The 14715-nt window shown below is 41.0% G+C and overlaps 1 protein-coding gene across 2 annotated transcripts in view; it reads left to right on the forward strand.

The window, feature by feature from the left end:
• The window catches only part of LOC139265556 (guanine nucleotide-binding protein subunit alpha-14), a 256228-nt gene extending 244856 nt beyond the window's left edge, over positions 1-11372 (forward strand). For both annotated transcript variants that reach the window (XM_070882642.1, XM_070882633.1), the window contains exon 7: positions 10927-11372. In XM_070882642.1, the coding sequence (XP_070738743.1) occupies positions 10927-11117 (191 nt within the window). In that variant the 3' untranslated portion in view covers positions 11118-11372. The remainder of the gene's footprint in view (positions 1-10926) is intronic.
• Positions 11373-14715: the final 3343 nt, after the last annotated feature.

Genomic DNA, 14715 nt, shown 5'->3' on the forward strand with positions numbered 1-14715 from the left:
ATCTTATTGAGTGGCGGAGCAGGCTCGAGGGGCTAGATGGCCTACTCCTGTTCCTAGTTCTTATGTTCTTATAAATAAGACAACCCCCTTTATCTCGGGAATCAACCTCGTAAACCTTCTCTGAACTGCTTCGAATGCAAGTATATCCCTCCTTAAATAAGGAGACCAAAACTGTACACAGTACTCCAGGTGTAGTCTCCCTACTTTCCCTACTTTTATACTCTATCCCCCTTGCAATAAAGGTCAACATTCCATTGCCTTCCTAATTACTTGCTGTACCTGAATACTAACTTTTTGTGCTTCATGTACAAGGATCCCCAGATCCCTCTACTGCAGCATTTTGTAATCTCTCCCTATTTAAATAATCATTTGCTTTTTTATTTTTCCTACCAAAGTGGATAACCTCACATTTTCCCGAATTATACTCCATCTGCCAATGTTTTGCCCACTCAGTAAGCCTGTCTATATCCCTTTACAGATTCTTTGCGTCCTCCTCACAACTTGCTTTCCCACCTATCTTTGTATCATCCACAAATTTTGCTGCATTACACTCGGTCCCTTCATCCAAGTTATTAATATAGATTGTAAATAGTTGAGCCCCAGCACTGATCCCTGTGGTATCCCACTAGTTACAGCTTGCCAACCTGAAAATGACCTATTTATCCCGACTCTGTTTTCTGTTAGTTAGCCAATCCTCTATCCATGCTATATTACCCCCAACCCTGTGAGCTCTTATCTTGTGCAGTAACCTTTTATGTGGCATCTTATGGCATGCCTTCTGCAAATCCAAATACTCAACATTACTGGTTTCCCTTTATCCACCCTGCTCGTTACATTCTCAAACAACGCCAGCAAATTTGTCAAACATGATTTTCCTTTCATAAAACCATGCTGACTCTGCTTGACTGTATTATGATTTTCTAAATGTCCTGCTACTACTTCCTTAATAATGGACTCCAGCATTTTCCCAATGATAAATGTTAGGCTAACTGGTCTATAGTTTCCTGCTTTCTGCCTTCCCTCCTTTCTTCAATAGGCGCATTACATTTGCGGTTTTCCAATCCGCTGGGACCTCTCCAGAATCCAAGGAATTTTGGTAGATTACAACCAATGCATCCACTATCTCTGCAGCCACTTCTTTTAAAACCCTAGGATGTAGGCTATCGGGTCTAGGAGAGTTGTCCACCTTTAGTCCCATTAGTTTGCCTAGTACTTTTTCTCTCGTGACTGTGTAAGTTCCCCACTCCCAATTGCCCCTAGATTATCAATCATTGGGATGCTTTTTAGTGTTTTCTACCGTGAAGACTGATGCAAAATATTTGTTTAAAGTTTCTGCCATTTCCCTGTTTCCTATTATTCATTCTCCAGTCTCATCCTCTAAGGGAACAATGTTTACTTTAGCTACCCTCTTTGTTTTTATATAACTGTAGAAGCTCTTACTCTTTGTTTTTATATTTCTTTCTAGTTTACTCTCAATCTTATCTTCTCTCTTAGTTGTCCTTTGCTGGTTCCTAAAAATTTCCCAATCCTTTGGCCTTCCACGAACCTTAACATTATATGCCTTTATTTTCAATTTGATACCATCCTTTACTTCCTTAGTTAGCCACAGGTGGTTCATCCTTCTCTTAGTCTTTCTTTCTCACTGGAATATATCTTTGCTGAGAGTTATAAAATATCTCCTTAAATATCTAACACTGCTTATCTACCGTCTTACCCTTTAATCTATTTTCCCAGTTCACTTTAGACAACTCTGTCTTCATATCTTTGTAATTGACTTTATTTAAGTTTAGGACACTAGTTAGAGACCGAAGTTTCCCTCCCTCAAACTGAATTTTAAATTCTACCATGCTATGATCACTCTTCCCAAGAGGAACCTTTATTATGAGATCATTAATTAATCCAGTCTCATTAAACATTACCAGATCTAAAATTGTCTGCTCCCTGGTTGATTCCACAATGTAGTGTTCGAAGAAACCATCCCAAATACACTCGATGAACTCTTCCTTAAGGCTACCTTTGCCAATTTGATTCATCCAATCAATATGACTATTGAAATCACCCATGATTATTGTCGTACCTTTCTTACAAGCCTCCATTATTTCTTGATTTATACTCCGTCCTACAGTACAGCTACTGTTAGGGGCCTATATACTACCCCCACCACTGATTTATTTCCCTTATTATTTCTTCTCTCCACCCAAACTGATTCTACATCTTGATCTTCTGAGCCAATATCATTTCGCGCTATTGCACTGATCTTGTCCTTTATTAACAGAGCTACCCCTTTTCGTTTCTGCCTATCCTTCCAAAATGTCAACTACCCCTGAATATTCAGTTCCCAGCCTTGGTCACCTTGGCTTTCAGATCATACTCATTTATTTCTATTTGTGCCGTCAACTCATCCACCTTGTTACAAATGCTGCGTGCATTCAGATAAAGAGCTTTTAATTTTGTCTTTTTACCATTTTCCCTATTCTGACTACACTTTCTCATGCACTCTTATGTTTATACACTCTGTCCCTTCCTGTCACACTCTGGTTATGATTACCCCTATCGCTACCCTGCACTATTGCCTTCTCCTTTCTCTTAGAATTTTTAAATTTCCTCTCAGCTGATCCCTTCCCCCCACTATTGGTTTAAAGCCATATCTACAGCCTGAGTTACTCGATTCGCTAGGACACTGGTCCTAGCATGGTTCAAGTGAAGCCTGTCTGAATGGAACAGCTCCCTCTTACCCCAGTACTGGTGCCAGTGCCCCAGGAATCAAAACCCATTTCTCCCACACCAGTCTTTGAGCCATGCGTTCATCTCTCTGATCTTCTTTACCCTATGCAAATTTGCTCATGGCTCAGTCGTAATTCAGAGATTATTACCTTTGTGCTTCTGCTTTTTAATTTAGTCCCTAGCTGCTCACACTCCCTCAGTAGAACCTCTTTTCTTTGTCCCACCTAATTCGGTGGTACTTACGTGGACCACGACAACTGGATCTTTCCGCTCCCATTCCAAGTTCCTCTCCAGCCCAGAGGAGATGTCCTTAACCCTGGCACTGGGCAGGCAACATAGCCTTCAGGACTCAAGCTCTCGGTTTCAGAGAACAGTATCTATAACCCCTAACTATACTGTCCCCTACCTCTACTACATTTCTTTTTACTCCCCCAACTTGAATGGCCCCCTGTAACACGGTGCTGTGGTCAGTTTGCTCATCCTCCCTGCAGTCACTGCTCCCTTCCACACAGGGAGTAAGAACCTTGGGCCCAAAGTTTCACATTGCCATTTTTGACGTTATTTCTGATTAACGGCCGTTTTTTTAATGTCAAAAGGCTAAGGCTGAAGTTTCGCCAAAGTTATTTTTCATTTTGGCGCAACGCAGAAATAGCTCCGTTTTTTCGGATGGAGCTAATTTTTTTCACCGTAAAAATGATGACCGTTCTGCGCATGCCCAAGCATTTAGGTTTCCAGAGTAACGTGAGGCACAATGGGAGGGAACGAGCTGTCTCTCTCCGGTTCCTGGGCATGGGAGGAGGGAAATGTAGACTGAGGGCTGCTTTTATATAATTGTGTAGAGAGAGCTTTACTCTGTAACTAACCCGTGCTGTACCTGCCCTGTGAGTGTTTTGATGCTGAAACGTGAACTCTCATCTGAGCCGCCTGCCTCTGCCGATGGTTCGCAAATGGCCCGCCGCGGCCACCCCTATCCCCGCGGCTGTTCCTCTCCCCGGCCGAGCCGCCGGAGGAATCGGTTGCCTTCAGTCCCTGTTGAGAGATGAATTGGCCACAATGTATGTCCTTAATAGTGTGGAGGACGGTTCAGCTGAACGAAAATTTAAGAAGTCAAAGAATAAGGAGAAGGCAGTAGAGCAGGGTAGCACTGGGGGAAATGTAAACCAGAGCGTGACAGGAAGAGACAGAATGTATAAACATAAAAGCAAATCAGAAAGTGGGGTCAAAGCAGGAAAAAACGGTAACAAACAAATTTAAAAGTTCTTCATCTGAATGCACACAGGATTCGTAACAAAATAGATGAGTTGACAGCATAAATAGATACAAATGGGTATGATCTGATAGCCATTACAGAGACGTGGTTGCAAGGCTGGGAATAAATATTCAGGGGTACTTGACATTTCGGAAGGACAGATAGAAAGGAAAAGGAGGTGGGGTGGCACTGATAATAAAGGATGAGATCAGTGCGTTAGTGAGAAACGATATTGGCTCAAAAGATCAAGCTGCTGAATCAGTTTGGGTGGAAATAAGGACTAATAAGGGGGAAAAGTCACTCATAGGCGTTGTCTATAGGTCCCCTAACAGTAGTTACACTGTTAGATGGAGTATATATCAAGAAATAATGGAGGCTTGTAAAAAGGAACGGCAATCATCATGGGAGATTAAAACCTTCACATTGATTGGACAAAGCAAATTGGCCAGGGTAGCCTTGAGAAAGAGTTCATAGAGTGTATCCGGGATAGTTTCCTTGAACAATGCGTTGTGGACTATCTTCGATCTGATACTGTGCAATGAGACAGGATTAATAAACGATCTCCTTGTAAAGGATCCTCGCGGAATGAGTGACCATAACATGGTTGAATTTCAAGTTGAGTTGGAGGGTGAGAAAGTTGGATCTCAAATCAGTGTCCTAAGCTTAAATAAAGGAGACTACAAAGGTATGAAGGTAGAGTTGGCTAAAGTGGACTTGGAAAATAGATTACAGTGTGGGATAGTTGATGAGCAGTGGCAGACATTTAAGGAGCTATTTCATAAATCTCAACAAAAATATATCCCAATGAGAAGGAAAGGCTGTAAGAGAAGAAATAACCATCTGTGGCTAACTAAGGAAATAAGGGAGGGGATCAAATTGAAAACCACAACCATCTTTGTGCTAGGTATGGCTGCAGCCGGTGGAGTGTTTTCCCTTTGATTCACATCGACTTCAATGTTGTTAGGGCTCCTTGATGCCACACTCTGTCAAATGCTGCCTTGATGTGAAGGGCAGTCACTCTCGCTTCACCTCTGGAATTCAGCTCTTTTGCCCACGTTTGACCAAGGCTATAATGAGGTCTGCGGCTGAGTGGTCATGGCGGAACCCAAACTGAGCATCAGTGAGCAGGTTATTGATGAGTTAGTACCGCTTAACAACACTGTTGACTACACCCTCTATCACTTTGCTGATGATTGAGAGTAAACAGATGGCGCAGTAATTGGCCAAATTGGATTTGTCCTGCTTGTGGACAGGACATACCCAGCAATTTTCCACGTTGTCGGATAGATGCTAGTGTTGTAACTGTACTGTAACAGCTTGGCTGGAGGCGTGGCTAGTTCTGGAGCACAAGTCTTCAGCACTCAGACGGGATGTTGTCAGAGCCCATAGCCTTTGCTGTATCCAATGCGCTCAGCTGTTTCTTGATATCACCTGGAATAAATTGAATTGGCAGAAGACTGGCTTCTGTGATGATGGGGGCTTTGGGAGGAGGCCGAGCTGGATCATTCACTCAGTACTTCTGGCTGCAGATAAGAACATAAGAATTAGGAACAGGAGTAGGCCATCTAGCCCCTCGAGCCTGCTCCGCCATTCAATAAGATCATGGCTGATCTGGCCGTGGACTCAGCTCCATTTACCCGCCCTCTCCCCGTAACCCTTAATTCCCTTATTGGTTAAAAATCTATCTATCTGTGACTTGAATACATTCAATGAGCCAGCCTCAACTGCTTCCTTGGGCAGAGAAAACTACAGAGTCACAACCCTCTGGGAGAAGAAATTCCTTCTCAACTCGGGTTTAAATTGGCTCCCCCGTATTTTGAGGCTGTGCCCCCTAGTTCTAGTCTCCCCTACCAGTGGAAACAACCTCTCCTGCCTCTATCTTGTCTATCCCTTTCATGATTTTAAATGTTTCTATAAGATCACCCCTCATCCTTCTGAACTCCAACGAGTAAAGACCCAGTCTACTCAATCTATCATCATAAGGTAACCCCCTCATCTCCAGAATCAGCCTATTGAATCGTCTCTGTACCCCCTCCAAAGCTAGTATATCCTTCTTAAGTAAGGTGACCAAAACTGCACGCAGTACTCCAGGTGCGGCATAACCAATACACTATACAGTTGCAGCAGGACCTCCCTGCTTTTGTACTCCATCCCTCTCGCAATGAAGGCCAACATTCCATTCGCCTTCCTGATTACCTGCTGCACCTGCAAACTAACTTTTTGGGATTCATGCACAAGGACCCCCAGGTCCCTCTGCACCGCAGCATGTTGTAATTTCTCCCCATTCAAATAATATTCCCTTTTACTGTTTTTTTTTTCCCCAAGGTAGATGACCTCACACTTTCCGACATTGTATTCCATCTGCCAAACCTTAGCCCATTCGCTTAACCTATCTAAATCTCTTTGCAGCCTCTCTGTGTCCTCTACACAACCCGCTTTCCCACTAATCTTAGTGTCATCTGCAAATTTTGTTACACTACACTCTGTCCCCTCCTCCAGGTCATCTACGTATATTGTAATCAGTTGTGGTCCCAGCACCGATCCCTGTGGCACACCACTAACCACCGATTTCCAACCCGAAAAGGACCCATTTATCCTGACTCTCTGTTTTCTGTTCGCCAGCCAATTCTCTATCCATGCTAATACATTTCCTCTGACTCCGCGTACCTCTATCTTCTGCAGTAACCTTTTGTGTGCCACCTTATCGAATGCCTTTTGGAAATCTAAATACACCTCATCCATCGGTACACCTCTATCCACCATGCTCGTTATATCCTCAAAGAATTCCAGTAAATTAGTTAAACATGATTTCCCCTTCATGAATCCATGCTGCGTCTGCTTGATTGCACTATTCCTATCTAGATGTCCCGCTTTTTCTTCCTTAATGATAGTTTCAAGCATTTTCCCCACTACAGATGTTAAACTAACCGGCCTATAGTTACCTGCCTTTTGTCTGCCCCCTTTTTTAAACACAGGCGTTACATTAGCTGCTTTCCAATCCGCTGGTCCCTCCCCAGAGTCCAGAGAATTTTGGTAATTATAACGAATGCATCTGCTATAACTTCCGCCATCTCTTTTAATACCCTAGGATGCATTTCATCAGGACCAGGGGACTTGTCTACCTTGAGTCCCATTAGTCTGTCCAGCACTACCCCTCTAGTGATAGTGATTGTCTCAAGGTCTTCCCTTCCCACATTCCTGTGACCAGCATGGTTTTTGTGTCTTCCACTGTGAAGACCAAAGTAAAATAATTGTTTAAGGTCTCAGCCATTTCCACATTTCCCATTATTAAATCCTCCTTCTCATCTTCTAAGGGACCAACATTTACTTTAGTCACTCTTTTCCGTTTTATATATCTGTAAAAGCTTTTACTATCTGTTTTTATGTTTTGCGTGAGTTTACCTTCGTAATCTATCTTTCCTTTCTTTATTGCTTTTTTAGCCATTCTTTGCTGTTGTTTAAAATTTTCCCAATCCACTAGTTTCCCACTAACCTTGGCCACCTTATACGCATTGGTCTTTGATTTAATACTCTCCTTTATTTCATGGTTGCAAAAGCTTCATCCTTGTCTTTTGCACTCGCGTGCTGTACTCCGCCGTCATTGAGGATGGGGTGTTCATGAAGCCTCCTCCTCGCGTCAGTGTTTTAATGGCCCACCACCATTCACGACTGGATGTGGCAGGACTGCAGAGCTTTGATTTGATCCGTTAGTTGTGGGATCGCTTAGCTCTGTCTATAGCATGCTGCTTCAGCTTTTTAGCAGCATGTAGTCCTGTGTTGTAGTTGCACTAGGTTGGCACCTCATTTTTAGGTATTCCTCGTGCTGCTTCTGGCATGCTCTTCTATATTCCTCATTGAACCAGGGTTGGTCCCCTGGCTTGATGGTAATGGTAGAGTGAGGGGTCTGCCGCCATGATGTTACAGATTGTGGTGGAATACAAATCTGCGACTGCTGATGGCCCTCGGAGCCTCATGGATGCCCAGTTTTGAGCTCCTCGATCTGTTCTGAATCTATCCAATTTAGCATGGAGGGACTCCTCATTGTGAAGATGGGAGTGCATCTCCACAAGTACTTTGTGGTGGTCACTGCTGCCAATGCCGTCATGAACAGATACATCTGCAACAGGTAGATTAGCGAGGACAAGGTCAAGTAGGTTTTTTCCTCGTGTTTGTTCTCTTGCCTTCTGTCGCAGGTCTAGTCCAGCAACTATATCCTTCAGGACTTGGCCTGCTCGGTTAGCAGTGATGTTACCGAGCCGCTCTTGGTGATGGACATTGAAGCCCCCCACCCAGAGTACATTCTGTGCCCTTGCTATGCTGAGTGCTTCTTCCAAGTGGTGTTTAACATGGATGCGTCCTGATTCATAAGAACATAAGAATTAGGAAGAGGGATAGGTCATATGGACCCATGAGCCTGCTCTGCCATTCAATAAAATCATGGTTGATCTTCGATCTCAACTCCACTTTTCCGCCCGATCCTCATATCCCTTGAGTTCAAAAATCTATCTATCTCCGCCTTGAATATACTCAATGACTGAGCATCCACAGTTCCTTGGGATAGAGAATTTCAAAGATTCACAATCCTGAATAAAGAAATTTCCTCCTCATCTCCGTCTTAAATGGCCAACCTCTTATCCTGAGACTATGTCCCCTAGTTCTAGACTCTCTAGCCAGGGGAAACAATCTCTCAGCATCTACCCCTCAGAAGCTTATATGTTTAAATGAGATCACCTCTCAGTCTTCTAAACTGCAGAGAGTATAGGCCCAATCTCCCCAATCTCTCCTCATAGGACAACCCTCTCATCCCAGGAATCTAAGGCAAGTATGTCCTTTCTCAGATAAGGAGACCAAAACTGTGCACAGTACTCCAGGTATGGTCTCACCAAAGCTCTCTAGAATTGTAAATAAGACTTCCTTAATCTTGTACTCCAACCCCCTTGCAATAAAGGCCAACATGCCATTTGCCTTGCTAATTGCTTACTGTACTTGCATGCTAACTTTCTATGTTTCCTGTACAAGGACACCTAAATCTCTCTGAATACCAACATTTATTAGTTTCTCACCATTTAGAAAGTATTCTGTTTTTGTATTCTTCCTACCAAAGTGAATGCAGGCTCTTTGTGTCCTCCTCACAGCTTACTTACCTACCTAGCTTTGTATCGTTAGCAACATTGGATGCATTGCACTCAGTCCCTTCATCTAAGCCATTAATATAGATTGTAAGTAGGCGAGGCCCAAGCACTGATCCTCGCAGCACCCCACCAGTTGCAGCCTGCCAACTGGAAATAACCCGTTTATCCCTACTCTGTTTTCTGTCTGTTAACTAATCCTCTATCCATGCTAATATATTACCTCCAACCCCATGAGTCCTTATCCTGCGTAGCAACCTTTTATGTGACACCTTATCGAATGCCTTTTGGAAATCTACCCTACTAGTTACATCCTCAAAATACTCTTCATAAATTTGTTAAACACCATTTCCCTTTTAGAAAACCATGTTGACTCTACCTAATCATATTGTTTTCTAAGTGCCCTGTAACCACTTCCTTAATAATGGATTCTAGCATTTGTCCGGTGGCTGATTAGCCCCTTGGTTTCCCACTATTTTTGGTACGCTTTTTGTGTCTTTTACTCTAAAGACAGATGCAAAATATTTTTTTAAGTCTACCATTTCCTTATTTCCCATTATAATTTCTTCTGTTTCAGCCTCTAAGGGACCAACGCTTACTTTTGCTACCCTGTTGCTTTTTACATATTTGTAGAAGCCCTAAAAAATGTTTTTATACTTCTTGCTAGTTTACTCTCATTCTATTTTCTCCCTTTTTATTCATTTGTGGTCATCCGTTGCTTGTTTCTATAGCTCCCAATCCTTTATAAGCCTATTTTAATCTAATACTATCCATAACTTCTTTAGTTAGCCATGGATGGATCACTTTTCCCGTGTAATTTTTATTTCTTAATGGAATGTATATTCGTTGAGAATTTTGGAATATTTCTTTAAATGTTTGCTATTACTTATCTACTGTCATACCTTTTAAACTAATTTCCCAATCTACCTTAGACAGCTTGCCCCTCATACCTGTAATTGGCTTTATTTAAGTTTAAGGCTCTTGTTTCGTATTTAAGTATTTCGCTCTCAAACTCTGAAATTCTACCATATTATGAGCACTCTTCCACATTGGCTCCTTTATTATGAGATTTCTAATTAACCCGGTCTCAGTACACAATAAAAGATCTAAAATTGCCTGTTCTCTGGTTGATTCCATGACATTCATCAGCTGGGGGAGCCCAGTAGGTTGTCATCAGCAGAAGGTTTCCTTGTCCATGTTTGATCTGAGATCATGAGATTTCATGGAGTCCGGAGTCAATGTTGACGACTCCCAATGCCACTCCCTCCTGACTGTATACCACTGTTCCGCCACCTCTGCTGGGTCTGTCCTGCCGGTGGAACAGGGCATACCCAGGGATGATGATGGAGGAGTCTGGGACATTGGCTGAAAGGTATGATTCTGTGAGTATGACTATGTCAGGCTGTCACTTGACGAATATGTGGGACAGCTCTCCCAATTTTGGCACAAATCCCCAGATGTTAGAGAGGAGGCCTTTGCAGGATTGATTGTGCCTTTGCCGTGTCCGATTCTGGTGCCAAGGTCGATGCCGGGTGGTCCGTTCAGTTTTTTTCCTAGTGGTTTGATGCAACTGAGTGGAAACGGAGGCCATTTCAGAGGGTAGTTAAGAAGCAACCACATTGCTATGGGTCTGGAGTCACACACAGGCCAGACTAGGTAAGGGTGGCAGATTTCCTTCCCTGAAGGACACTAATGAAGCAGATGGGTTTTTACCACAATCCGGTAGTTTCTTGGTCACCATTACTGATGCTAGCTTTTTATTCCAAAAATGCTTCAATAACATGTCTTATATATTTTGATTAGTGTAATTCTAATGCATTTTAGGTCCTCAACAAGATGCCAAGGCTGCTCGAGGTTTCATTTTGGAGACCTATCAAAATCAGAATCCAGACAAAGAAAAGGTCATCTACTCTCACTTCACATGTGCCACAGATACAGAGAATATACGGTTTGTCTTTGCTGCTGTCAAGGATACTATCCTACAATTAAACCTGAAGGAATTTAACCTGGTATAGAGGACATACTGGTAGCAACAACCCCTTTCACATCACTTAATACTTTTTGTACAGCCTATATTTTTACTTGCCAATTCAAAGTTGTACTTTGTACCTGTAAACTACATTTACAATCTTGCACACCCAAGTTACCAGTTCTACAGAGGATGCGGTGATGACAGTGCAGATATGTCACTTCTTATTACTCATCTGTATTCTGTTCAGAATTTTTCATTCATAGTTTAGAGTTCTTCTATTTGCATAAAAAGAATTGTGCTGGCAGTATTCAACACATTTCTAAAAAAGGAGTCAAATAGAGGTGTTACAGCTTTATTAACTATTATGGTTTTTTTTTTTAAATCCTGGGTTATGAGTTGTGTTGAAATGAGCCTAAATATGTTTTTCCAATAGTGATTGTTTTACAATTTTTGTAATAGTAAAAATGCACCCATTCTAGTTTTACATATCCCACTGTGTCAAAAATATATTGTGGCATTCCTGTGGTCCAAAGGTTTACTGAATGCAACCGATTACCTAAAATAAAGGATACAAAAAAAAACTTTTATTTTATGGTTCCCAATATAATTATTGGCTAGGTTACATTTAGCATATCGAGGTATTTTAATGATGAATGACCTATTTAAAAAGAACTCTGTAAATGATTGGTGTACAAAACAAATATTTTGACTTTTCTTCTAGAGTTTTTATTCTAATTTTATCTAATCGATCCAGGTTTGGAATCATAGTATAGATTAAACCACAGATGCCTTCAATGTTTAAAATACTAACATCATAAATTATTGCTGCCATTAAAGACAATGAACATGTTCAGGATTTTGAATTTAAAATGCTAAATTTAATAATTTAGACAAAAAGGTGATTTAAATGGGATTTATTAGCACATAATGGTTAGATTGGTTCTTGCTGGAATAGTGTAAAATGCTTTTATTCGAGTCATTAAAAGATATGATTTTCTTTTATATGATGAATAATGAGAAATGTATAAGGTTAGAATGTAGAAAATTTCAAATCCCTGTTTTGTAAGGATTGTGAATGTACCTTCACATACCAAATAGTTGCAATAGATATATGGAACTGCTTGACAGGATTGTATTTGTTCTACCACCAACATATCAGAATTATACATAGGTACATCATGTTAAAATGCTTACAAGCCACTGTAAATATGTATCCTATATATATTGCATCTTTTCTAGCTTTGAAAATTGTTTATCGTGCAAAATAGGAATATTTGTTGAAATAATGTACTATCAGCAATGTTAGAAGTGTACAGGTGTTTCCACATTTTAGGAGAGCTAGATAGACAAAAATCATACTGTTTTTTGAAGTTCTGAGATAAAATGATTTGTAATGCATAATCCTGTCATTTAATCTCATTTTGATTTTTAACATTTCCTTCACTGCTGTATTATGTAATGAAGAGGTATGTTTGAGATTATTGTAATTTTTCAGGTTCAACACTGTTCTATACTTTTTTTATTGGATTTTTACATTTTATGCAATATATGGTGGTTTATGAATGTTGCCAAGATACTGTGCCTTTTGAATTTGAACATCAGATGTATAAAGGGGCCTTCTTTGCTAGGTCGCGCCATCTGAATATGACAGGAGTGATGCATCTGAGTGAAGTTAGTCTGCAGTGTTAGTTTCTTATGTCATTAATGCTTTTTATTATGCTACTTCATTGAATGAATTAGATGCCAAGTTGCATTAAAGCTGCAGAATCATTTTTGGGGCCAACATAGTCTAGATTTCTAGATTAAAATAATCAAGTTTGTGTTTTTTTTTTCTTTTAATAGAATTTCTCATTTTACACAAAATCCAAATGAAACCAAATCCAAAATACAGAGACCTGAATATTAATGAGTGCATTACATGGGGAGTGGGGCGGTGGACTCAATTTCACCCGGAGGTCTGGGCTTCATGCACGCAGTGTGTCTTTTGGCCTTGACATGTTCCCCACGCAGAAGTTAGCCTGATTGACAGGCTTAGCTGCCAGTCGAGCAGGGAGCACTCCGGAGCAGGCCGCAGGACAAGGTAGGTCCAATCCCATGGGGGTGGGGTTACAATCCCTGATCCCGGGGGTATCTGTATATGGGGGGTGGGGTCTGATGGGGGTTGGGGACTGCGGGGGAAGCGGTGCTGTGAAAGGCACTTACCTTCTCCCAAGGCCTGGGAAACCCAGCTGCACACTGTAAAACCTGCAAGTTAAATCAGGCTGCCAGCCTCATGAAAATATTTCAATTGGCAACCCGCCTCCATTGAGCAGGTTGGGTGCTTCCCCCTTGTACTGCCTACGTAAAAATCCAGAAGTGAGTGAGTTGGGGTCGGGGTTCAGGTTTTTAAAATTTTCACTCCTCACCGGCTTCCAGCCCACCTGTTTTAAGTGCTAAAATCCCCCCCAGAGTAATGGCAGTGTCAGCGGTGCAAATTAAAGTTTCATATTTCAAGTTCAATGTGCTACTGTCAGTTAGAGTAAAGTTAAACTGAACTAAGGCCAGCTCATGAATCGCTAATGTCATCAAAATGTAAGTTATTTATCAGAATTCAAATTTTTATTCTGATTTTGTTTGGTGGATAGGGAGGGGTGAGGAGTGCTGTTAGCACAAGGCAACCAGTCCCGATCTTACAGGGAGGCAGATAATGCAAGTGTGTGAATTAAATATTCTAGGATAACCATTTTAAGTCACTGTTTTTCATGTGGATAGTGAATTCTGCATTCACCCTTTCTGAAATATATTTCAATACATGTGAAAGATAATAGTGGTTGAGATTCAAAGATATTTATGATTCTACTAGGAGCCCTGTGCCTAGAATAAACTGAATACTTTCACTGACAAAAGAATTCCACGAGTCTTTTTACTTGTGTTAAAAATGATTATATATCTCCCTTGGTGCTCATGAGTTCTGGCTGTTTCGAATTTGAGAAAAGAACTAACAATTTCACTACTGAGATTTGTATTAAATCATTTTGCAATGCATATTTCAGCAGATAACTTAGTGTTACGTCAATATATTATGCTTTTCATGCTGTGGTAGCTAAGAGCTCTTTGCACTCTGAGAAAGCCACTAGGCTGAAGTAGGAATCTCTGATTCTGCTAGTAAAGCTCATTTTACAATCTCGGAATCAAAATTATTTCATTTGGATATATAATTTTATGTTGGCAGCTGTAAATTTGAACCTAACTGTACATACTGAGCAATGGGCGCAGGAAAAGCACTGTTACCATAAACAATCAGCTTGCCAAATACCATGTTTTCAGAAGGTGCTAACGTAGACAAGAGAAGGATCTAATCTGAAATAAATGCACTTTTAGCATCCTTATTGCAGGTACACAACACTCAAATATACTTTCATTTAATCTTTTCAGATTAGCCAAATATGTATATTTCACCCTTTACATAGAACTAAAAGCCTATAATTTACAAAGGTTAACATCTAATAGACCAAAGAGTGTTGGGTATTGTAAAGTGTTTCATTGGTCAATAATTAACTGATTTGTATTTTGAAGCTAAAGATGTTTCCTATTTGGTAATGCTGCTGTTTTAATCTGAAATTTAACACAAACTTGGTTCTTATGTTTTAGCTCATCCTGTT

Source organism: Pristiophorus japonicus, chromosome 1, assembly GCF_044704955.1.
Source record: "Pristiophorus japonicus isolate sPriJap1 chromosome 1, sPriJap1.hap1, whole genome shotgun sequence".
In the NCBI taxonomy this organism is placed as follows: Eukaryota; Metazoa; Chordata; class Chondrichthyes; family Pristiophoridae; genus Pristiophorus; species Pristiophorus japonicus.